This window comes from Oncorhynchus tshawytscha, linkage group LG16 (assembly GCF_018296145.1).
Source record: "Oncorhynchus tshawytscha isolate Ot180627B linkage group LG16, Otsh_v2.0, whole genome shotgun sequence".
NCBI classification, from domain to species: domain Eukaryota; kingdom Metazoa; phylum Chordata; class Actinopteri; order Salmoniformes; family Salmonidae; genus Oncorhynchus; species Oncorhynchus tshawytscha.
In genome coordinates this window covers 651,098-675,069 of record NC_056444.1, presented here as the reverse complement: position 1 = coordinate 675,069, position 23,972 = coordinate 651,098, and the positions used below count along the sequence as shown (strand labels likewise).

The 23,972-nt window shown below is 44.0% G+C and overlaps 1 protein-coding gene across 2 annotated transcripts in view; it reads left to right on the top strand.

Annotated features, from left to right (window-relative positions):
- The window catches only part of dlec1 (DLEC1 cilia and flagella associated protein), an 81,322-nt gene that overhangs the window by 40,437 nt on the left and 16,913 nt on the right, over window positions 1-23,972 (top strand). For both annotated transcript variants that reach the window (XM_042298658.1, XM_042298657.1), the window contains exons 21-32: window positions 1,562-1,715; window positions 2,263-2,373; window positions 5,496-5,614; window positions 6,857-7,048; window positions 7,319-7,386; window positions 7,500-7,651; window positions 12,231-12,346; window positions 12,469-12,539; window positions 12,654-12,868; window positions 13,095-13,229; window positions 18,385-18,507; window positions 18,589-18,683. In XM_042298658.1, the coding sequence (XP_042154592.1) occupies window positions 1,562-1,715; window positions 2,263-2,373; window positions 5,496-5,614; window positions 6,857-7,048; window positions 7,319-7,386; window positions 7,500-7,651; window positions 12,231-12,346; window positions 12,469-12,539; window positions 12,654-12,868; window positions 13,095-13,229; window positions 18,385-18,507; window positions 18,589-18,683 (1,551 nt within the window). The remainder of the gene's footprint in view (window positions 1-1,561; window positions 1,716-2,262; window positions 2,374-5,495; window positions 5,615-6,856; window positions 7,049-7,318; window positions 7,387-7,499; window positions 7,652-12,230; window positions 12,347-12,468; window positions 12,540-12,653; window positions 12,869-13,094; window positions 13,230-18,384; window positions 18,508-18,588; window positions 18,684-23,972) is intronic.

Sequence of the window (23,972 nt, the reverse complement as noted above, 5' to 3'; positions counted from 1 at the left end):
TCTAACTGTACTGGTTCTGTCTCCAGTCACCTCTAACTGTACTGGCCCTGTCTCCAGTCACCTGTACTGGTTCTGTCTCCAGTCACCTGTAACTGTACTGGTCCTGTCTCCAGTCACCTGTACTGATCCTGTCTCCAGTCACCTCTAACTGTACTGGTCCTGTCTTCAGTCACCTGTAACTGTACTGGTTCTGTTTCCATTCTCCTCTAACTGTACTGGCTCTGTCTCCTGTCTCCTGTAACTGTGTTTTGTACCTGTCTGTCCCCCTCTCCAGTCACCTGTAACTGTGTTTTGTACCTGTCTGTCCCCCTCTCCAGTCACCTGTACCTGTGTACCTGTATGTCCAGTCACCTCTTTTGTACCTGTCACCTCTAACTGTACTGTCCCTGTCTCCAGTCACCTGTAACTGTGTTTTGTACCTGTCTGTCCCCCTCTCCAGTCACCTGTACTGGTTCTGTCTGTCACCCCCTCTCCAGTCACCTGTACCTGTCTGTCCCCCCTGGTTCTCCAGTCACCTGTACCTGTCTGTCTCCAGTCCCCCTCTCCAGTCACCTGTACCTGTCTGTCCCCCTGTCTCCAGTCACCTGTACCTGTCTGTCCCACCTCTCCAGTCACCTAAACCTGGTCCTGTCTGTCCCCTGTCTCCAGTCACCTGTAACTGTGTTTTGTACCTGTCTGTCCAGTCCCCCTCTCCAGTCACCTGTACCTGTCTGTCACCTCTAACTGAACTGGTGCTGTCTCCAGTCACCTGTAACTGTGTTTTGTACCTGTCTGTCAGTCCCCTCTCCAGTCACCTGTAACTGTCCTGTTTTGTACCTGTATGTCCCCCTCTCCAGTCACCTGTTTTAACCCCTCTCCAGTCACCTTTGTACCTGTCTGTCCCCTCTCCAGTCACCTGTAACCCCCTCTCCAGTCACCTGTACCTGTCTGTCCCCTCTCCAGTCACCTGTACCTGTCTGTCCCCTCTCCAGTCACCTGTACCTGTCTGTCCCCCTCTCCAGTCACCCGTATCTGTGTTTTGTACCTGTCTGTCCCCCTCTCCAGTCACCTGTACCTGTCTGTCCCCCTCTTCAGTCACCTGTAACTGTGTTTTGTACCTGTCTGTCCCCTCTCCAGTCACCTGTCCAGTCACCTGTCACCTGTCTGTACCTGTCCCCCTCTCCAGTCACCTGAAACTGTGTTTTGTACCTGTCTGTCCCCCTCTCCAGTCACCTGTAACTGTGTTTTGTAACTGTGTTTTGTCTGTCCCCCTCTCCAGTCACCTGTACCTGTCTGTCCCCCTCTCCAGTCACCTGTAACTGTGTTTTGTCACCTGTACCTGTCTGTCCCCCTCTCCAGTCACCTGTAACTGTACCTTTTTGTACCTGTATGTCCCCCTCTCCAGTCACCTGTAACTGTGTTTTGTACCTGTCTGTCCCCCTCTCCAGTCACCTGTACCTGTCTGTCCCCCTCTCCAGTCACCTGTACCTGTCTGTCCCCCCTCTCCAGTCACCTGTACCTGGCTGTCCCCCTCTCCAGTCACCTGTATCTGTGTTTTGTACCTGTCTGTCCCCCTCTCCAGTCACCTGTCGGTGCAGGCAGATGTCCACTCTCCTCAAGTGTGTCTGTTAACCTGTGATCTGGTATTCTCTGAGCTCTATGTCGGAGTTCCTGCCCGGGGTTCCATCACCCTGATCAACCAGACCCTGCTGCCTGCTCACTACACCTGGACCATGGTGGGTCACCTACCTGTTCACTACACCTGAACCATGGTGGGTCACCTACCTGTTCACTACACCTGGACCATGGTGGGTCACCTACCTGTTCACTACACCTGGACCATGGTGGGTCACCTACCTGTTCACTACACCTGAACCATGGTGGGTCACCTACCTGTTCACTACACCTGAACCATGGTGGGTCACCTACCTGTTCACTACACCTGAACCATGGTGGGTCACCTACCTGTTCACTACACCTGAACCATGGTGGGTCACCTACCTGTTCACTACACCTGAACCATGGTGGGTCACCTACCTGTTCACTACACCTGAACCATGGTGGGTCACCTACCTGTTCACTACACCTGAACCATGGTGGGTCACCTACCTGTTCACTACACCTGGACCATGGCAGGTTAAGATGATTCTCTCGATGGTTCTTTAGAGAGACTTCTCCTCACTCATTAGTTTTGCTGCCACAGTATCTAATCTATTCCATTCCATCTGTGATCCTCCCCTCTCTCCCCTTCTTCCGTCCCCCATTCCTCCCTCCCTCCATCAGCTCCAGGGCCAGCAGGCGTCTCTGTGCTCGGCTAGTTTCACTCCCTCCTCTGGAACTCTGGGACCCAACGCCAAGAAGGACGTCACTGTGGCCTTCACAGCTCACACTGATGTTAGTTTACTACATTAAACACAGTTCATACTGATGTTAGTATACAGTCGTTTCCAAAAGTTTTGAGAATGACACAAATATTAATTTTCACAAAGTCTGCTGCCTCAGTGTGTATGATTGCAATTTTCAAATACTCCAGAATGTTATGAAGAGTGATCAGATGAATTGCAATTAATTGCAAAGTCCCTCTTTGCCATGCAAATGAACTGAATCCCCCAAAAACATTTCCACTGCATTTCAGCCCTGCCACAAAAGGACCAGCTGACATCATGTCAGTGATTCTCTCGTTAACACAGGTGTGTGTGTTGGTGAGGACAAGGCTGGAGATCACTCTGTCATGCTTATTGAGTTCGAATAACAGACTGGAATCTTCAAAAGGAGGGTGGTGCTTGGAATCATTGTTCTTCCTCTGTCAACCATGGTTACCTGCAAGGAAACACATGCTGTCATCATTGCTTTGCACAAAAAGGGCTTCAAAGGCAAGGATATTGCTGCCAGTAAGATTGCACATAAATCAACCATTTATCGGATCATCAAGAACTTCAAGGAGAGCGGTTCAATTGTTGTGAAGAAGGCTTCAGGGCGCCCAAGAAAGTCCAGCAAGCGCCAGGACCGTCTCCTAAAGTTGATTCAGCTGCGGGATCAGGGCACCACCAGTACAGAGCTTGCTCAGGAATGGCAGCAGGCAGGTGTGAGTGCATCTGCACGCACAGTGAGGCACAGACTTTTGGAGGATGGCCTGGTGTCAAGAAGGGCAGCAAAGAAGCCACTTCTCTCCAGGAAAAACATCAGGGACAGACTGATATTCTGTAAAAGGTACTGGGATTGGACTGCTGAGAACTGGGGTATAGTCATTTTCTCTGATGAATCGCCTTTCCGATTGTTTGGGGCATCCGGAAAAAAGCTTGTCCGGAGAAGACAAGGTGAGCGCTACCATCAGTCCTGTGTCATGCCAACAGTAAAGCATCCTGAGACCATTCATGTGTGGGGTTGCTTCTCAGCCAAGGGAGTGGGCTCACTCACAATTTTGCCTAAGAACACAGCCATAAATAAAGAATGGTACCAACACATCCTCCGAGAGCAACTTCTCCCAGCCATCCATGAACAGTTTGGTGACGAACAATGCCTTTTCCAACATGATGGGGCACCTTGCCATAAGGCAAAAGTGATAACTAAGTGGCTCGGGAACAAAACATTGATATTTTGGGTCCATGGCCAGGAAACTGCCCAGACCTTAATCCCATTAAGAACTTGTGGTCAATCCTCAAGAGGCGGATGGACAAACAAAACCCCACAAATTTCTGACAAACTCCAAGCATTGATTATGCAATAATGGGCTGCCATCAGTCAGGATGTGGCCCAGAAGTTAATTGACAGCATGCCAGGGAGGATTGCAGAGGTCTTGAAAAAGAAGGGTCAACACTGCAAATATTGACTCTTTGCATCAACTTCATGTAATTGTCAAAAAAAGCCTTTGACACTCATGAAATACTTGTAATTATACTTCAGTATTCCATAGTAACATCTGACAAAAATATCTAAAGACACTGAAGCAGCAAACTTTGTGGAAATTAATATTTGTGTCATTCTCAAAACTTTTGGCCACGACTGTACTACATTAAACACAGCTCAGATTGGTGTTAGTTTACTACATTAAACACAGCTCAGACTGGTGTTAGTTTACTACATTAAACACAGCTCAGACTGGTGTTAGTTTACTACATTAAACACAGCTCAGACTGGTGTTAGTTTACTACATTAAACACAGCTCAGATTGGTGTTAGTTTACTACATTAAACACAGCTCAGACTGGTGTTAGTTTACTACATTAAACACAGCTCAGACTGGTGTTAGTTTACTACATTAAACACAGCTCAGACTGGTGTTAGTTTACTACATTAAACACAGCTCAGATTGGTGTTAGTTTACTACATTAAACAGCTCAGACTGATGTTAGTTTACTACATTAAACACAGCTCAGACTGGTGTTAGTTTACTACATTAAACACAGCTCAGACTGGTGTTAGTTTACTACATTAAACACAGCTCAGACTGGTGTTAGTTTACTACATTAAACACAGCTCAGACTGGTGTTAGTTTACTACATTAAACACAGCTCAGACTGGTGTTAGTTTACTACATTAAACAGCTCAGACTGGTGTTAGTTTACTACATTAAACACAGCTCAGATTGGTGTTAGTTTACTACATTAAACAGCTCAGACTGATGTTAGTTTACTACATTAAACACAGCTCAGACTGGTGTTAGTTTACTACATTAAACACAGCTCAGACTGGTGTTAGTTTACTACATTGAACAGCTCAGACTGATGTTAGTTTACTACATTAAACACAGCTCAGACTGGTGTTAGTTTACTACATTAAACACAGCTCAGACTGGTGTTAGTTTACTACATTAAACACAGCTCAGACTGGTGTTAGTTTACTACATTAAAACAGCTCAGACAGTTTACTACATTAAACACAGCTCAGACTGGTGTTAGTTTACTACATTAAACAGCTCAGACTGGTGTTAGTTTACTACATTAAACACAGCTCAGATTGGTGTTAGTTTACTACATTGAACAGCTCAGACTGGTGTTAGTTTACTACATTAAACACAGCTCAGACTGGTGTTAGTTTACTACATTAAACACAGCTCAGACTGGTGTTAGTTTACTACATTAAACACAGCTCAGACTGGTGTTAGTTTACTACATTAAACACAGCTCAGACTGGTGTTAGTTTACTACATTAAACAGCTCAGACTGGTGTTAGTTTACTACATTAAACACAGCTCAGACTGGTGTTAGTTTACTACATTAAACACAGCTCAGACTGGTGTTAGTTTACTACATTAAACACAGCTCAGACTGGTGTTAGTTTACTACATTAAGCACAGCTCAGACTGGTGTTAGTTTACTACATTAAACACAGCTCAGACTGATGTTAGTATCCAGCCACCCCGCTGTACATTATATTATTATTATATTATTATATTATTAAGTCCTATCCATCCACTGGGCACTGAACACAGCTCTCTTCAGCAACTACAACTAAGAGCAACACACCTCTAAGTGACTGATATCTGTCTCATCTCTCCATCCCTGTCCTTCCCTGTAGATGGAGTTAAGTGCAGTAGCAGCGTTGTGTGAGGTGACAGGGATGAAAGATCCTCTGGTTTTGCGATTCTTCTCTACAGCCCAGAGACTCAACGTGTCCTACTCTCTACTTAGAGACTGGTACGTGTCCTACTGTCCACCTAGAGACTGGTACGTGTCCTACTGTCCTACTGTGTTCCAGTCTCTAGGTAGCAAGGACATTGTTATATTCAGAGGTAGACTGGCTTTGGCAGCAAGGACATTGTTATTTTCAGAGGTAGACTGGCTTTGGCAGCAAGGACATTGTTATTTTCAGAGGTAGACTGGCTTTGGCAGCAAGGACATTGTTATTTTCAGAGGTAGACTGGCTTTGGCAGCAAGGACATTGTTATTTTCAGAGGTAGACTGGCTTTGGCAGCAAGGACATTGTTATTTTCAGAGGTAGACTGGCTTTGGCAGCAAGGAAATTGCTATTTTCAGAGGTAGCTGGCTTTGGCAGCCAAAACAGACAAATGCATCTAGGTAGAGCATGCTAGATAGCTAGATGGCTAATTACCACAGGTGTTCAGAGCGTGCTAGGTAGCTAATTGCCACAGGTGTTCAGAGCATGCTAGATAGCTAATTACCACAGGTGTTCAGAGCATGCTAGATGGCTAATTACCACAGGTGTTCAGAGCGTGCTAGATAGCTAATTACCACAGGTGTTCAGAGCATGCTAGATAGCTAATTACCACAGGTGTTCAGAGCATGCTAGATAGTTAATTACCACAGGTGTTCAGAGCATGCTAGATGGCTAATTACCACAGGTGTTCAGAGCATGCTAGAAGGCTAATTACCACAGGTGTTCAGAGCATGCTAGATAGCTAATTACCACAGGTGTTCAGATCATGCTAGATAGCTAATTACCACAGGTGTTCAGAGCATGCTAGGTAGCTAATTGCCACAGGTGTTCAGAGCATGCTAGGTAGCTAATTGCCACAGGTGTTCAGATCATGCTAGATAGCTAATTACCACAGGTGTTCAGAGCATGCTAGGTAGCTAATTGCCACAGGTGTTCAGAGCATGCTAGGTAGCTAATTGCCACAGGTGTTCAGAGCATGCTAGGTAGCTAATTGCCACAGGTGTTCAGAGCATGCTAGGTAGCTAATTGCCACAGGTGTTCAGAGCATGCTAGATGGCTAATTACCACAGGTGTTCAGAGCATGCTAGATAGTTAATTACCACAGGTGTTCAGAGCGTGCTAGATGGCTAATTACCACAGGTGTTCAGAGCATGCTAGATAGCTAATTACCACAGGTGTTCAGAGCATGCTAGGTAACTAATTGCCACAGGTGTTCAGAGCATGCTAGATGGCTAATTAGATCATGTGTGTCTTCTCTCCAGTCCCGGATTAGATGAAGAGGACCCTGCTGTATCGTTGGTTCTGGACTTTGGAGACAACGTCCTGTTGAAGCGACCAATCACCAAGCAGCTGGTTATAACCAATCACACAGCAATCCCAGCCCCCTTCACTCTGGAGGCGGAGTACTTCACTGGACACGCCCCCTCACCACCAGCCGGCCAATCGCAGCAGAGGTACAGTCTGTATTTTCTTAGTTTATGCGGGGTCGCCTGAAATCACTAACATCTGGTTTTCAGGGATACAGTATCTTCAACATGGCTTCCGTTACCCCTGAAAACCGGATGTGGGAACTATTTTTACGCCTGCTACGTTAGGTTATTATTCTCTAAACCATCTGTTCATGTGTTTCATGCATTAGTGTTTTTCTTTGAATTGTTTGCATCGAATAAATACTTTTGTCTCACCTCTGTTATGTTAATCTGTGCATTGACTCTGTGTTTCAGGGGCCTGCATGTGAGGAAGCCTTTACACTCTGTTCAAGCTAAGAAAGTAGAGGACAAGGCACAGGAAGGTACACAGTAGGATTCATTTACACAGAAATCATTTCATGTTTCATCCCCTGGATACAGGGGACTGTTCTGACTGAACTGTGTTGTGACTGTGTGGTCCTGTATATACTGACAGGGTTTGTGAGTGGGCTGTTGGCCCATGGGAAGGGTGCAGCGTTCTTCGTCCACCCAAATTGTGGCATTCTGGGAGCGTTTGAGACTCAAACCATCGACATCACATCCTTCACCAACATGTGGGGGGAATACAGAGACCAGCTCATCTGTAAGGTACGATACTACTACTAACCCCTACTACTAACCCCTAATAAAACCCCTAACCCCTCATACTAAACCCCAACCCCTAATACTAACCCCTAACCCCTAATAATAACCCTTAATACTAAACCCTAACCCCTAACACTAACCCCTAATACTAAACTCTAACCCCTAATACTAACCCCAAACACAAACCCCTAATACTAAACCCTAACCCCTAATATTAACCCCTACTACTAACCCCTAACCCCTAATACTAACCCCTAACCCCTAATACTAAACCATAACCCCTTATACTAACCCCTAATACTAACCCCTAACCCCTAATAATAACCCTTAATACTAAACCCTAACCCCTAACACTAACCCCTCACCCCTTATACTAACCCCTTATACTAACCCCTAAACCCTAATAATAACCCTTAATACTAAACCCTAACCCCTAACACTAACCCCTAACCCCTTATACTAACCCCTAATACTAACCCCTAATACTAAACCCTAACCCCTAATACTAACCCCTAACACTAACCCCTTATACTAACCCCTAATACTAACCCCTAACCACTAATATTAACCCCTAATACTAACCCCTAACCACTAATGCTAACCCCTAATACTAACCCCTAACCACTAATGTTAACCCCTAATACTAACCCCTAACCACTAATGCTAACCCCTAATACTAACCCCTAATATTAACCCCTAACCCATAATACTAATCCCTAATACTAACCACTAATACTAACCCCTAACACTAACCCCTAACAACTAATACTAACCCCTAACCACTCATATTAACCCCTAATACTAACCCCTAACTCTAACCCCTAACACTAACCCCTAACCACTAATATTAACCCCTAACACTAACCCCTAATACTAACCCCTAACCACTAATATTAACCCCTAACCACTAATGCTAACCCCTAATACTAACCCCTAACCACTAATGCTAACCCCTAATACTAACCCCTAACCACTAATGCTAACCCCTAATACTAACCCCTAATACTAAACCCCTAATACTAACCCCTAACCCCTAATACTAACCCCTAATACTAACCCCTAACCCATAATACTAACCCCTAGTACCAACCCCTAATATTAACCCCTAACCCATAATACTAATCCCTAATACTAACCACTAATACTAACCCCTAACACTAACCCCTAACAACTAATACTAACCCCTAACCACTCATATTAACCCCTAACCACTAACATTAACCCCTAACACTAACCCCTAATACTAACCCCTAACCACTAATATTAACCCCTAACCCATAATACTAATCCCTAATACTAACCACTAATACTAACCCCTAACACTAACCCCTAACAACTAATACTAACCCCTAACCACTCATATTAACCCCTAATACTAACCCCTAACTCTAACCCCTAACACTAACCCCTAACCACTAATATTAACCCCTAACACTAACCCCTAATACTAACCCCTAACCACTAATATTAACCCCTAATACTAACCCCTAACCACTAATGCTAACCCCTAATACTAACCCCTAACCACTAATGCTAACCCCTAATACTAACCCCTAACCACTAATGCTAACCCCTAATACTAACCCCTAATACTAAACCCCTAATACTAACCCCTAACCCCTAATACTAACCCCTAATACTAACCCCTAACCCATAATACTAACCCCTAGTACCAACCCCTAATATTAACCCCTAACCCATAATACTAATCCCTAATACTAACCACTAATACTAACCCCTAACAACTAATACTAACCCCTAACCACTCATATTAACCCCTAACCACTAACATTAACCCCTAACACTAACCCCTAATACTAACCCCTAACCACTAATATTAACCCCTAATACTAACCCCTAACCCCTAATACTAAACCCCTAATACTAACCCCTAACCCCTAATACTAAACCCCTAATACTAACCCCTAATACTAACCCCTAACCCCTAATACTAACCCCTAACCCCTTCTACTAACTCTAAAACTAACCCCGAATACTAACCCCTAATACTAGTAGTAGTAGGTATCTTTACCAGTAGTAGTGGTAGTAATAGTTTGTATCAGTAGTAGTCGTAGTGGTAGTAATAGTATGTAGTATGTGGTAGTGGTAGTAATAGTATTGAGTAGTAGTAGTAGTAGTAATAGCAGTAGTAGTATGTAGTAGTAGTGGTAGTAATATTATGTAGTCGTAGTAATAGTAGTTGTAGTATGTCGTAGTAGTGGTAGTAATAGTATGTAGTAGTAGTAGTGGTAATAGTAATAGTATGTAGTAGTAGTAGTGGTAGTAATAATATGTAGTAGTGGTAGTAATAGTATGCGGTAGTAGTGGTAGTAATAGTATGTAGTAGTGGTAGTAATAGTATGCGGTAGTAGTGGTAGTAATAGTATGTAGTAGTAGTAGTAGCGGTAGTAATAGTATGTAGTAGTAGTAATGGTAGTAGTATGTAGTGGTAGTAATATTATGTAGTAGTAGTGGTAGTAGTAGTATGTAGTAGTACTAGTGGTGGTAGTAATAGTATGTAGTAGAAGTAGTGGTAGTAATAGTATGTAGTAGTAGTAGTGGTAGTATGTAGTAGTAGTGGTAGTAATAGTAGTGGTAGTATGTAGTAGTAGTGGTAGTAATAGTGGTAGTAGTAGTATGTAGTAGTGGTAGTAATAGTATATAGTAGTAGTAGTAGTGGTAGTAATAGTATATAGTAGTAGTAATGGTAGTAGTATGTAGTGGTAGTAATAGTATGTAGTAATAGTGGTAGTAGCAGTAGTAATAGTGGTAGTAATAGTATGTAGTAGTGATAGTAATAGTATGTAGTAGTAGTAGTAGTGGTAGTAATAGTATATAGTAGTAGTAATGGTAGTAGTATGTAGTGGTAGTAATATTATGTAGTAGAGGTGGTAGTAGTAGTATGTAGTAGTACTAGTGGTGGTAGTAGTAGTATGTAGTAGTACTAGTGGTGGTAGTAATAGTATGTAGTAGTAGTAGTGCTAGTATGTAGTAGTAGTGGTAGTAATATAATGTAGTAGTTGTAAAAGTTTTAGTAGTAGTAGTAGTAGTAGCAGTAGTAGTAGTAGTAGTGGTAGTAATAGTATGTAGTAGTGGTAGTAATATTATGTAGTAGTAGTGGTAGTTGTAGTATGTAGTAGTAGTAGTGGTGGTAGTAATAGTATGTAGTAGAAGTAGTGGTAGTAATAGTATGTAGTAGTGGTAGTAATAGTATGTAGTAGTAGTAGTGGTAGTACGTAGTAGTAGTGGTAGTAATATAATGTAGTCGTAGTAGTGGTAGTAATATAATGTAGTCGTAGTAGTGGTAGTAATAGTATGTAGTAGTGGTTGTAGTTGTAGTAGCAGTAGTAGTAGTAGTAGTTGTAGTAGTAGTAGTAGTAGTGGTATGTAGTAGTATGTAGTAGAAGTAGTGGTAATAGTATGTAGTAGTAGTAATAGTAGTAGTGGTAGTAATAGTATGTAGTAGTAGTAGTGGTAGTAGTAGTAATAGTATGTAGTAGTAGTGGTAGTAATAGTATGTAGTAGTAGTAATAGTAGTAGTATGTAGTGGTAGTAATATTATGTAATAGTAGTGGTAGTGGTGGTAGTAATAGTATGTAGTAGTGGTAGTAGTTGTAAACGTAGTAGTAGTAGTTGTAGTAGTAGTAGCAGTAGTAGTAGTAGTAGTGGTATGTAGTAGTAGTGGTAGTAGTAGTATGTAGTAGAAGTAGTGGTAGTAGTGGTAATAGTATGTAGTAGTAGTGGTAGTAGTAGTAATAGTAGTGGTGGTAGTAATAGTATGTAGTAGTAGTAGTGGTAGTAGAAGTAGTGGTAGTAGTAGTAATAGTATGTAGTAGTAGTGGTAGTAATATTATGTAGTAGTAATGGCAGTAGTAGTAGTAGTAGTAGTAGTAGTAGTAGTAGTGGTAGTAATAGTATGTAGTAGTAGTAGAAGTAGTGGTAGTAGTAGTAATAGTATGTAGTAGTAGTGGTAGTAATATTATGTAGTAGTAATGGTAGTAGTTGTAAAAGCAGTGGTAGTAGTGGTGGTAGTAATGTTATGTAGTAGTAGTAGTAGTAGTAGTAATAGTATGAAGTAGTAGTGGTAGTAGAAGTAGTGGTAGTAGTAGTAATAGTATGTAGTAGTAGTGGTAGTAATATTATGTAGTTGTAAAAGCAGTAGTGGTAGTAATGTTATGTAGTAGTAGTAGTAGTAGTAATATTATGTAGTAGTAGTGGTAGTAATATAATGTAGTAGTAGTAATGGTAGTAATAGTATGTAGTAGTGGTAGTAGTTGTAAAAGTACTAGTAGTACTAGTAGTAGTAGTGGTAGTAGTTGTAAAAGTAGTAGCAGTAGTAGCAGTAGTAGTAGTGGTAGTAGTTGTAAAAGTAGTAGCAGTAGCAGCAGTAGTAGCAGTAGTAGTAGTAGTGGTAGTAGTTGTAAAAGTAGTAGCAGTAGTAGCAGTAGTAGTAGTGGTAGTAGTTGTAAAAGTAGTAGCAGTAGTAGCAGTAGCAGTAGTAGTAGTAGTAGTGTCAGTGGTAGTAGTAGTAGTAGCAGTAGTAGTAGCAGCTGTCTGTACCTGTCTTCTGTCTCTGTGGTAGGTGGGGGACCTCCAGCCCAAGCTGATCCCCATTCAGATGACAGTGATGGGCTGTCCCCTTTACTTCCAGATGATTGGTCCACAGCCAGACAGACAGAACCAGGGACCAATCATACGGTGAGCTGGATTCCTAGTACTGTAGCTGAGTGTAACTATATCTTCTGATACGTTCTATAACTTCCTCATAAATCTCCCAATGACCTATCTGCTGCTTTACCTACCTACCTGTCTCTTCTCAGGTTTGGTACTCACGTCTCTGGAGGAGACACAGTGTCCCGCTCTCTACGTCTGAACAACACAAGCCCCTACGGTAAGATCTCAGCTTTGGACACCTCAGACATCCTCTTGTCAGATGGACCTGTTTCCTTAAAGTGACAAACTTTAGTCAAGTGTGAACACATTATTGCTGTGTGTTTTATGTCAGATATCCGTATGGACTGGGAGAGCTACAACGTGGACCAGGAGGACAGGAAGCTGCTGGATGTGGTGGTTGCCTACGGAGACGCCTTTCCCCTGAAGGACGCAGATGGCAACGAGGTGGTTGGGGGCGGGGCCATGTCTAATGATACTCCGCCCACTTGGGACCGGAGCCACACACCCAGCACTGAGGGAACAAGCTCCTCCCTCAAGAGCATGTCTGTGAGTGGATGGAGACACCTGTCCTTCAATGACATGACAACTTATTTCTACCAAAACAATTATGGGTTCAACATGATCACAACATGTACAATGTGCCACAAGTATGGGTTCAACATTATCACAACATGTACAACGTTGTTACTGTGATAAGCATTCTGTTGTGACGATGTGACTGCGGATACCATTACATAAGCATGTATCAATGGTTGTTCCTTCTCACCTGTAGGACCTTAAGGAGGAGGAGGAGGAGGAAGGATCTGTCCACTCTGCGTCTCCTCAGAAGAGGCTCTTCTCTGTCTTCATCAGGCCGCATGAAGGCAACGCCTCCGACTACCCATACTGCATCACTCCACAGCAGATAGTACGTATAGCATACTACCCATACTGCATCACTCCACAGCAGATAGTACATATAGCATACTACCCATACTGTATCACTCCACAGCAGATAGTACATATAGCATACTACCCATACTGCATCACTCCACAGCAGATAGTACGTATAGCATACTACCCATACTGCATCACTCCACAGCAGATAGTACATATAGCATACTACCCATACTGCATCACTCCACAGCAGATAGTACATATAGCATACTACCCATACTGCATCACTCCACAGCAGATAGTACATACAGCATACTACCCATACTGCATCACTCCACAGCAGATAGTACATATAGCATACTACCCATACTGCATCACTCCACAGCAGATAGTACATATAGCATACTACCCATACTGCATCACTCCACAGCAGATAGTACATATAGCATACTACCCATACTGCATCACTCCACAGCAGATAGTACGTATAGCATACTACCCATACTGCATCACTCCACAGCAGATAGTACATATAGCATACTACCCATACTGCATCACTCTACAGCAGATAGTACGTATAGCATACTACCCATACTGCATCACTCCACAGCAGATAGTACATATAGCATACTACCCATACTGCATCACTCCACAGCAGATAGTACGTATAGCATACTACCCATACTGCATCACTCCACAGCAGATAGTACATATAGCATACTACCCATACTGCATCACTCCACAGCAGATAGTACCTATAGCATACTACCCATACTGCATCACTCCACAGCAGATAGTACGCATAGCATACTACCCATACTGCATCACTCCACAGCAGATAGTACATATAGCATACTACCCATACTGCATCACTCTACAGCAGATAGTACGTATAGCATACTACCCATACTGCATCACTCCACAGCAGATAGTACATATAGCATACTACCCATACTGCATCACTCCACAGCAGATAGTACATATAGCATACTACCCATACTGCATCACTCCACAGCAGATAGTACGTATAGCATACTACCCATACTGCATCCCTCCACAGCAGATAGTACATATAGCATACTACCCATACTGCATCCCTCCACAGCAGATAGTACGTATAGCATACTACCCATACTGCATCACTCCACAGCAGATAGTACGTATAGCATACTACCCATACTGCATCACTCCACAGCAGATGGAGGGCTTGTTTGACATTGCAGCCAACAGTGCAGGCGATTGCCGACTAACTGATCTGTGTAAATAGTCCGGGTGGCCATTTAATAAATTGTTCAGCAGTCTTATGGCTTGGGGGTAGAAACTATTAAGGAGCCTTTTGGACCTAGACTTGGCGCTCCAGTATTGCTTGCCGTGTGGTAGTAGAGAAAAAAGTCTATGACTAGGGTGACTGGAGTCTTTTTTTGGGCCTTCCTGTGACACCGCCTAATATAGAGGTCCTGGATGGCAGGAAGCTTGGCCCCAGTGATGTACTGGGCCGTAGGCACTACCCGATATAGCACCTTACGGTCAGATGCCGAGCAGTTGCCATACCAGGCGGTGATGCAACTGGTCAGGATGCTCTCGATGGTGCAGCTGGAGAACTTTTTGAGTATCTGGAGACACATGCCAAATCTTTTCTGTCTCCTGAGGGGGAAAAGGTGTTGTTGTGCCCTCTCCACAACTGTCTTGGTGTGTTTGGACCATGATAGTGTGTTGGTGATATTGACACCAAGGAATGTGAAACTCTGGACCCACTCCACTACAGCCCGTCAATGAGATTGGGGGCCTGTTCGGCCTGCCTTTTCCTGTAGTCCACAATCATCTCCTTTGTCTTGATCACGTTGAGAGAGAGATTGTTGTCCTGGCACCACACGGCCAGGTCTCTGACCTCCTCCCTATAGGCTGTCTCGTCGTTGTTGACTGTTGTGTCATCGGCAAACTTAATGATGGTGTTAGAGTCGTGCCTGGCTGTGCAGTCATGAGTGAGTCCCATCGATGTGATTTTTATTTTATTTTTTAAATTTTTTATTTCACCTTTATTTAACCAGGTGGCCAGTTGAGAACAAGTTCTCATTTACAACTGCGATCTGGCCAAGATAAAGCAAAGCAGTGCGACACAAACAACACAGAGTTACACATGGAGTAAAACAAACATACAGTCAATAACACAATTGATATACAGTGTGTGCAAATGTATAAGACTAGGGAGGTAAGGCAATAAATAGGCCATAGAGATGAAATAATTATAATTTAGCATTAACACTGCAGTGATAGATTTGCAGATGATGATGTGCAAGTAGAGATACTGGGGTGAAAAAGAGCAAAATAAATAACAATATGGGGATGAGGTAGTTGGGTGTGCTATTTACAGATGGGCTGTGTACAGGTGCAATGATCGGTAAGCTGCTCTGACAGCTGATGCTTAAAGTTAGTGAGGGAGATATAAGTCTCCAGCTTCAGAGATTTTTGCAATTTGTTCCAGTCATTGGCAGCAGAGAACTGAAAGGAACGGCGGCCAAAAGGAGGAGTTGGCTTTGGGGATGACCAGTGAAATATACCTGCTGGAGCGCGTGCTATGGGTGGGTGTTGCTCTGGTGACCAGTGAGCTGAGATAAGGCGGGGCTTTACCTAGCAAAGACTTATAGATAACCTGGAGCCAGTGTGTCTGGCAACGAATATGAAGCGAGGGCCAGCCAACGAGAGCATACAGGTCACAGTGGTGGGTAGTATATGAGGCTTTGGTGACAAAATGGATGGCACTGTGATAGACTGCATCCAATTTGCTGAGTAGAGTGTTGGAGGCTATTTTGTAAATGACATCGCCGAAGTCAAGGATCGGTAGGATAGTCCGTTTTACGAGGGAATATTTAGCAGCATGAGTGAAGGAGGCTTTGTTGCGAAATAGGAAGCCGATTCTAGATTTAATTTTGAATTGGAGATGCTTATTGTGAGTCTGGAAGGAGAGTTTACAGTCTAACCAGACACCTAGGTATTTATAGTTGTCCACATATTCTAGGTCAGAACCGTCCAAGGTAGTGATGCTTGTCGGGCCGGCGGGTGCAGGCAGCAAACGGTTGAAAAGCATGCACTTAGTTTTACTAGCATTTAAGAGCAGTTGGAGGTCACGGAAAGAGTGTTGTATGGCATTGAAGCTCGTCTGGGGGTTAGTTAACAGTGTCCAAAGAAGGGCCAGAAGTTTACAGAATGGTGTCTTCTGCGTAGAGGTGGATCAGAGAATCACCAGCAGCAGGAGCGACATCATTGATATATACAGAGAAAAGTGTCGGCCCGAGAATTGAAATAGAGACTGCCAAAGGTCTGAACAACAGGCCCTCCGATTTCACATACTAAACTCGATCTGAGAAATCAAATCAAATCAAATGTTATTTGTCACCTACACATGGTTAGCAGATGTTAATGTGAGTGTAGCGAAATGCTTGTGCTTCTAGTTCTGACCGTGCAGTAATATCTTAACAAGTAATCTATCAATTTCACAACAACTACCTTATACACACAAGTGTAAAGGGATGAATAAGAATTTGTACATATAAATATATGGATGAGGGATGGCCGAAGGGCATAGGCAATAGATGTAGATGGTATAGAGTACAGTATATACATATACTGTATATACATATGAGATTAGTAATGTAGGGTATGTAAACATTATATAAAGTGGAATTGTTTTTAGTGACCCATTTTAGCGGCCCATCTTGTGGTCTCTCGTGCGTGGTCTCGCAAGGGGGTTCATCGAGGTGGTGTCTGCCGGTGGGCCGAAAGCGAACCATTGGGGGGTTGGATCCGACGGTTGGCGGCGGCAACTCTGGACGCGTGTCGGGCCCTTCTCGCGGAACTCTTCAGCTACGGCTTCCCCGTTCGCTGGCCCCGTTCGCGCCTAGTAGCTGACTTAGAACTGGTGCGGACCAGGGGATTCTGACTGTTTAATTAAAACAAAGCATCGCAAAGGCCAAAGGTGGGTGATGACGCGAAGTGATTTCTGCCCAGTGCTCTTCAAGTCAAAGTGAAGAAATTCAATAATTCAATGAACCGCTAGTAAAGGGCGGGAGTGAGTATGACTCGATTAAGGTAGCCAAGTGCCTCGTCATCTAATTAGTGATGCGCATGAATGGACGAACGAGATTCACACTGTCCCTAATTACTATCTAGTGAAACCACAGCCAAGGGAACGGGCTTGGCGGAATCAGTGGGGAAAGAATGGACAGTTTTTGCATTGCGTAAACAACAACAGTAATCGTCTGATTGCGGGGATGCGGGGCTGTGTTCAAAACCACTACAAGTGTGCTTGATTTATTTCCTCACCGGCACAGCTTGGAGAGCTCTAAAAAGAGCCTTCTTGTGTCTTCTTTGAGTCAGAAAATAGCATTGAAATTACTTAGGAACTGCACACTTTGTAGAAGTATGGCCACTTGGAGACACCAGTTAGTCCTCGCATTGAAACCCACAGTTTGGAGAGGTGTGGCCACTTGGAGACACCAGTTGTTCCTCTCACTCTGCACCAAACCCACATCTTCCAGGAATATTCTTACCCTTTTACTGAATGTATCCAGAATATTTTCACATTTTGTAATCAAAATGTACATAAAATCAACTGTGTAATGTTTGGTTTCAGTCTTGTGTCAGGTGAACTGTTGTGTCCTCATATTTGGTATAATAATTTTCTCATGAACTCCAAACTGTTCCCTTTTAATTACTACCATGCGTATGCATATGCATTTCATTTTTCTTCTGAAACAAACATTATAATGTTGCCCTAGCCATAGTGTAAAGGGTTAAGAAGTGGCTCTCCCATAAGCACCAAATAGGTAGCAGCTGGTTCTGGTCTGTTTAGACACCAATGTGAGAGCAGCTTAGTCTGGTCTGCTTAGACACCAATTTGATAGCAGCTGGGTCTGGTCTGCTTAGTTCATTGACTCTATATGTCTCTCTTCCTCTTCCATCTCTGGATAGTACATACAGCAGACTACCCATACAGCATCACTCTACAACAGATAGTACACACAACAGACTACCCATACTGCATCACTCTACAGCAGACTACCCATACTGCATCACCCCACAACAGATAGTATGTCCATCTTTAAGAGACCATCACGTTAACTGTGCTGTATACAGTAGACGGGAAAGCAGGTATGTTGACCAGTCTTATAACCTTGTTGTTATTCCAGAATGTCCCAGCAGGGGGCAGCAGCACCATCCACGTCTCCTTCACTCCCCTGACCCTGTCAGAACTGACCTCTAATGCTGCCTGTGTATCCTTCGCTTTGGGCTTCATGAGCCTTGATTCCAAGGTAATATGGTTCCTTCCAAATTTGATGTGCCATGATTCTGTCACCATGTTATGTTTGGTACTCACATGTGTGTCTTTCCAGGTGTCGTCCTGTATCCCAGGTAAGGTTCAAAGGGCTCATGGTCAGGATCTGGAACCTCTCAGATTGGACCTCCAGGCCTCCGTCAGACCTGCCGTGTAAGAAACCACTATTGACCATTATGCTTAATTGGGTGGTTTCCAAGACTAAAACGTACAGTGCCTTGCAAAAGTATTCATCCCCCTTGGCGTTTTTACTATTTTGTTGCATTACAACCTGTAATTTACATGGATTTTGGGGGGATTTCATATAATGGACATTGGTGAAATTGGTGAAGTGAAATGAAAAAAATTACTTGTTCCAAAAAATTCAAAATTCATTATAAATGGAAAATTGGTTGGTGCATATGTATTCACCCTCTTTTCATAATTTGTTAAATAAAGTCCACCTGTGTGCAATCTAAGTGTCACATAATCTCAGTATATATACACCTGTTCTGAAAGGCCCCAGAGTCTGCAACACCACTAAGCAAAGGGCACCACCAAGCAAGCGGCACCATGAAGACCACCATGAAGATCACTCTCTCCAAACAGGTCAGGGACAAAGTTGTGGAGAAGTACAGACCAGTGTTGGGTCATAAATAAATACCCTAAACTTAGAAAATCCTACGGAGCACCATTAAATCCATTAATACAAAATGGAAAGAATATGCCACCACAACAAACCTGCCAAGAGAGAGCCAAACTCATGGACCAGGCAAGGAGGGCATCAATCAGAGAGGCAACAAAGAGACCAAATATAACCCCCAAATATAACCCTGAAGGAGCTGCAAAGCTCCACGGCAGAGATTGGAGTATCTGTCCATAGGACCACTTTAAGCCGTACACTCCACAGAGCTGGGCTTTATGGAAGAGAGGCCAGAAAAAGCCAATGCTTTAAGAAAAAATAAGAACATGTTTGTTGTTCACCCAAAGGCATGTGGGAGACTCCCCATACACATAAAAGAAGGTACTCTGGTCAGATGAGACTAAAATTGAGGTTTTTGGCCATCAAGGAAAACGCTATGTCTGGAGCAAACCCAACACCTCTCATCCTGCCGAGAACCCCATCCCCACAGTGAAGCATGGTGGTGGCAGTATCATGCTGTTGGGATGTTTTTTATCGGCAGGGACTGAGAAACTGGTTGGAATTGAAGGAATGATGGATGGATCTAAATACAGGGAAATTCTTGAGGAAACCTGTTTCAGTCTTTGAGACTGGGACGGAGGTTCACCTTCCAGCAGGACAATGGCCCTAAGCATACTGCTAAAGTAACACTCAAGTGGTTTAAGGGGAAACATTTACATGTCTTGGAATGGCCTAGTCAAAGCCCAGACCTCAATCCAATTGAGAATCTGTGGTATGGCTTAAATATTGCTGTACACCAGCAGAGCCCATCCAACTTGAAGGAGCTGGAGCAGTTTTGCCATTAAATGTGCCAAGCTTATAGAGACATACCCCAAAAGACTTGCAGCTGTAAATGCTTCAAATGGTGGCTCTACAAAGTATTGACTTTGGGGGGTGAATAGTTATGTTTTTTTTGTCTTATTTTTTGTTTGTTTCACAATAAAAAAAGATTTTGCATCTTCAAAGTGTTGTGTAAATCAAATGATACAAACCCCTCAAAAATCAATTTTAATTCCAGATTGTAAGGCAACAAAATAGGTAAAATGCCAAGGGGGGTGAATACTTTTGCAAGCCACTGTTCTTTCAATGGAGATTCTCCATTGAGCCTCCTTTTAGTCTAGGACTTGGCTTAATCAGCATCCGCGAAAACTATCCCAATGTGTAGCAGAACAGATAGGGTCTGTAAACCAACTGTTCTGTAAACCTAGCTGTTCTGTAAACCTAGCTGCTCTGTAAACCTAGCTGTTCTGTAAACCAACTGTTCTGTAAACCAGCTGTTCTGTAAACCTAGCTGTTCTGTAAACCTTGCTGTTATGTAAACCTTGCTGTTCTGTAAACCAGCTGTTCTGTAAACCAACTGAATGTATGAAATTGTAGAGCAGGTGGTCTGTCTGTGTTCATCTCTTCAGCCTGTCAGTGACTTCCTGTCTGTGTTCATCTCTTCAGCCTGTCAGTGACTTCCTGTCTGTGTTCATCTCTTCAGCCTGTCAGTGACTTCCTGTCTGTGTTCATCTCTTCAGCCTGTCAGTGACTTCCTGTCTGTGTTCATCTCTTCAGCCTGTCAGTGACTTACTGTCTGTGTTCATCTCTTCAGCCTGTCAGTGACTTACTGTCTGTGTTCATCTCTTCAGCCTGTCAGTGACTTACTGTCTGTGTTCATCTCTTCAGCCTGTCAGTGACTTCAGTGACTTCCAGTCTGTGTTCATCTCTTCAGCCTGTCAGTGACTTACTGTCTGTGTTCATCTCTTCAGCCTGTCAGTGACTTCCTGTCTGTGTTCATCTATTCAGCCTGTCAGTGACTTACTGTCTGTGTTCATCTCTTCAGCCTGTCAGTGACTTACTGTCTGTGTTCATCTCTTCAGCCTGTCAGTGACTTACTGTCTGTGTTCATCTCTTCAGCCTGTCAGTGACTTCCAGTCTGTGTTCATCTCTTCAGCCTGTCAGTGACTTACTGTCTGTGTTCATCTCTTCAGCCTGTCAGTGACTTCCTGTCTGTGTTCATCTCTTCAGCCTGTCAGTGACTTCTTGTTTGTGTTCATCTCTTCAGCCTGTCAGTGACTTCCTGTCTGTGTTCATCTCTTCAGCCTGTCAGTGACTTCTTGTTTGTGTTCATCTCTTCAGCCTGTCAGTGACTTCCTGTCTGTGTTCATCTCTTCAGCCTGTCAGTGACTTCCTGTCTGTGTTCATCTATTCAGCCTGTCAGACCTGTCAGTGACTTCCTGTCTGTGTTCATCTCTTCAGCCTGTCAGTGACTTCCTGTCTGTGTTCATCTCTTCAGCCTGTCAGTGACTTACTGTCTGTGTTCATCTCTTCAGCCTGTCAGTGACTTCCTGTCTGTGTTCATCTATTCAGCCTGTCAGTGACTTCCTGTCTGTGTTCATCTCTTCAGCCTGTCAGTGACTTCCTGTCTGTGTTCATCTCTTCAGCCTGTCAGTGACTTCCTGTCTGTGTTCATCTCTTCAGCCTGTCAGTGACTTCCTGTCTGTGTTCATCTCTTCAGCCTGTCAGTGACTTCCTGTCTGTGTTCATCTCTTCAGCCTGTCAGTGACTTCCTGTCTGTGTTCATCTCTTCAGCCTGTCAGTGACTTACTGTCTGTGTTCATCTCTTTAGCCGGTCAAATCAAATCACATTTTGTTAGTCACATGCGCCGACTACAACAGGAGTAGACCTCAGAGTGAAATGCTTACTTACGAACCCCTAACCAACAATGCAGTTTAAAAGAAATATGGATAAGAATAAAAAATAACCAGTCATTAAAGAGCAGCAGTAAAATAACAGTAGCGAGACCATATACAGGGGGGTACCGGTAAAGAGTCAATATGTGGGGGCACTGGTTAGTTGAGGTAATATGTACATGAAGGTAGAGTTATTAAAGCGACTATGCATAGATGACAACAGAGAGTATCAGCTGTGTAAAAGATTGTCTGAGTAGCCATTTGATTAGGTGTACAGGAGTCTCATGGCTTGGGGGTAGAAGCTGTTTAGAAGCCTCTTGGACCTAGACTTGGCGCTCCGGTACCGCTTGCCATGCACTAGCAGAGAGAACAGTCTATGACTAGGGTGGCTGGAGTCCTTGACCATTTTTAGGGCCTTCCTCTGACACTGCCTGGTATAGAGGTCCTGGATGGCAGGAAGCTTGGCCCCAGTGATGTACTGGGCCATTCACACTACCCTCTGTAGTGCCTTGCGGTCGGGGGCCGAGCAGTTGCCATACCAGGCAGTGATGCAACCAGTCAGGATGGTCTCGATGGTGCAGCTGCAGAACCTTTTGAGGATCTGAGGACCCATGCCAAATCATTTCAGTCTCCTGAGGGGGAATAGGTTTTGTCGTGTCTTCTTTATGACTTTCTTGGTGTGCTTGGACCATGTTAGTTTGTTGGTGATGTGGACTCTAAGGAACTTGAAGCTTTCAACCTGCTCCACTGCAGCCCCGTTGATGAGAATGGGGGCATGCTCGGTCTTCTTTTTCCTGTGGTCCACAATCATCTCCTTAGTTTTGATCACGTTGAGGGAGAGGTTGATGTCCTGGCACCACACGGCCAGGTCTCTGACCACCTCCCTATAGGCTGTCTCATCATTGTCGGTGATCAGGCCTACCACTGTTGTGTCATCTGCAAACTTATTGATGGTGTTGGAGTCGTGCCTGGCCGTGCAGTCATGTGTGAACAGGGAGTACAGGAGGGGACTGAGCACGCACCCCTGAAGGGCCCCCATGTTAAGGATCAGCGTGGCGAATGTGTTGCTACCTATCCTTACCACCTGGGGGCGGCCCGTCAGGAAGTCCAGGATCCAGTTGCAGAGCGAGGTGTTTAGTCCCAGGGTCCTTAGCTTATTGATGAGCTTTGAGGGCACTTCCGGCGCCGACAGAGATGGCCGCCTCGCTTCGCTTTCCTAGGAAACTATGCCGTATTTAGTTTTTTTATGTGTTATTTCTTACATTGTTACCCCAGGCAATATTAGGTTTTATAACATACAATGTATTTATTACATATACGACTTTCCCGAAGCGGATCCCCTGTTTGGTCCACCACCCAGGACAATTGATCGGACCCCAGCCGGCGACCCAAAACAACGGCGCCGCAGAAGGGGCAGACGGAGCGGTCTTCTGGTCAGGCTCCGTAGACGGACACATCGCGCACCGCTCCCGAGTTTACTACTCACCAATGTCCAGTCTCTTGACAACAAGGTTGATGAAATCCGAGCAAGGGTTGCCTTCCAGAGAGACATCAGAGACTGTAACGTTCTTTGTTTCACAGAAACATGGCTCACTCTGGATACGTCATCAGAGTCAGTACAGCCACCTGGCTTCTTCACGCATCGCGCCGACAGAAACAAACATCTCTCTGGTAAGAAGAAGGGTGGGTGGGTATGCCTTATGATTAACGAGACGTAGTGTGATCATAACAACATACAGAAGTCCTTTTGTTCACCTGACATAGAATTCCTTACAATCAAATGCCAACCGCATTATCTACCAAGAGAATTCTCTTCGATCATAATCACAGTCGTGAATATCCCCCCCAAGCAGACACATCAATGGCCCTGAAATAACTTCATTTGACTCTATGTAAACTGGAAACCACATATCCTGAGGCTGCATTTATTATAGCTGGGGATTTTAACAAGGCTAATCTGAAAACAAGGCTCCCTAAATTTTATCAGCATACGAATGCGCGACCCGGGCTGGCAAAACCTTGGATCATTGTTATTCTAACTTCCGCGATGCATATAAAGCCCTCCCCCACCCTCCTTTCGGAAAATCTGACCACGACTCCATTTT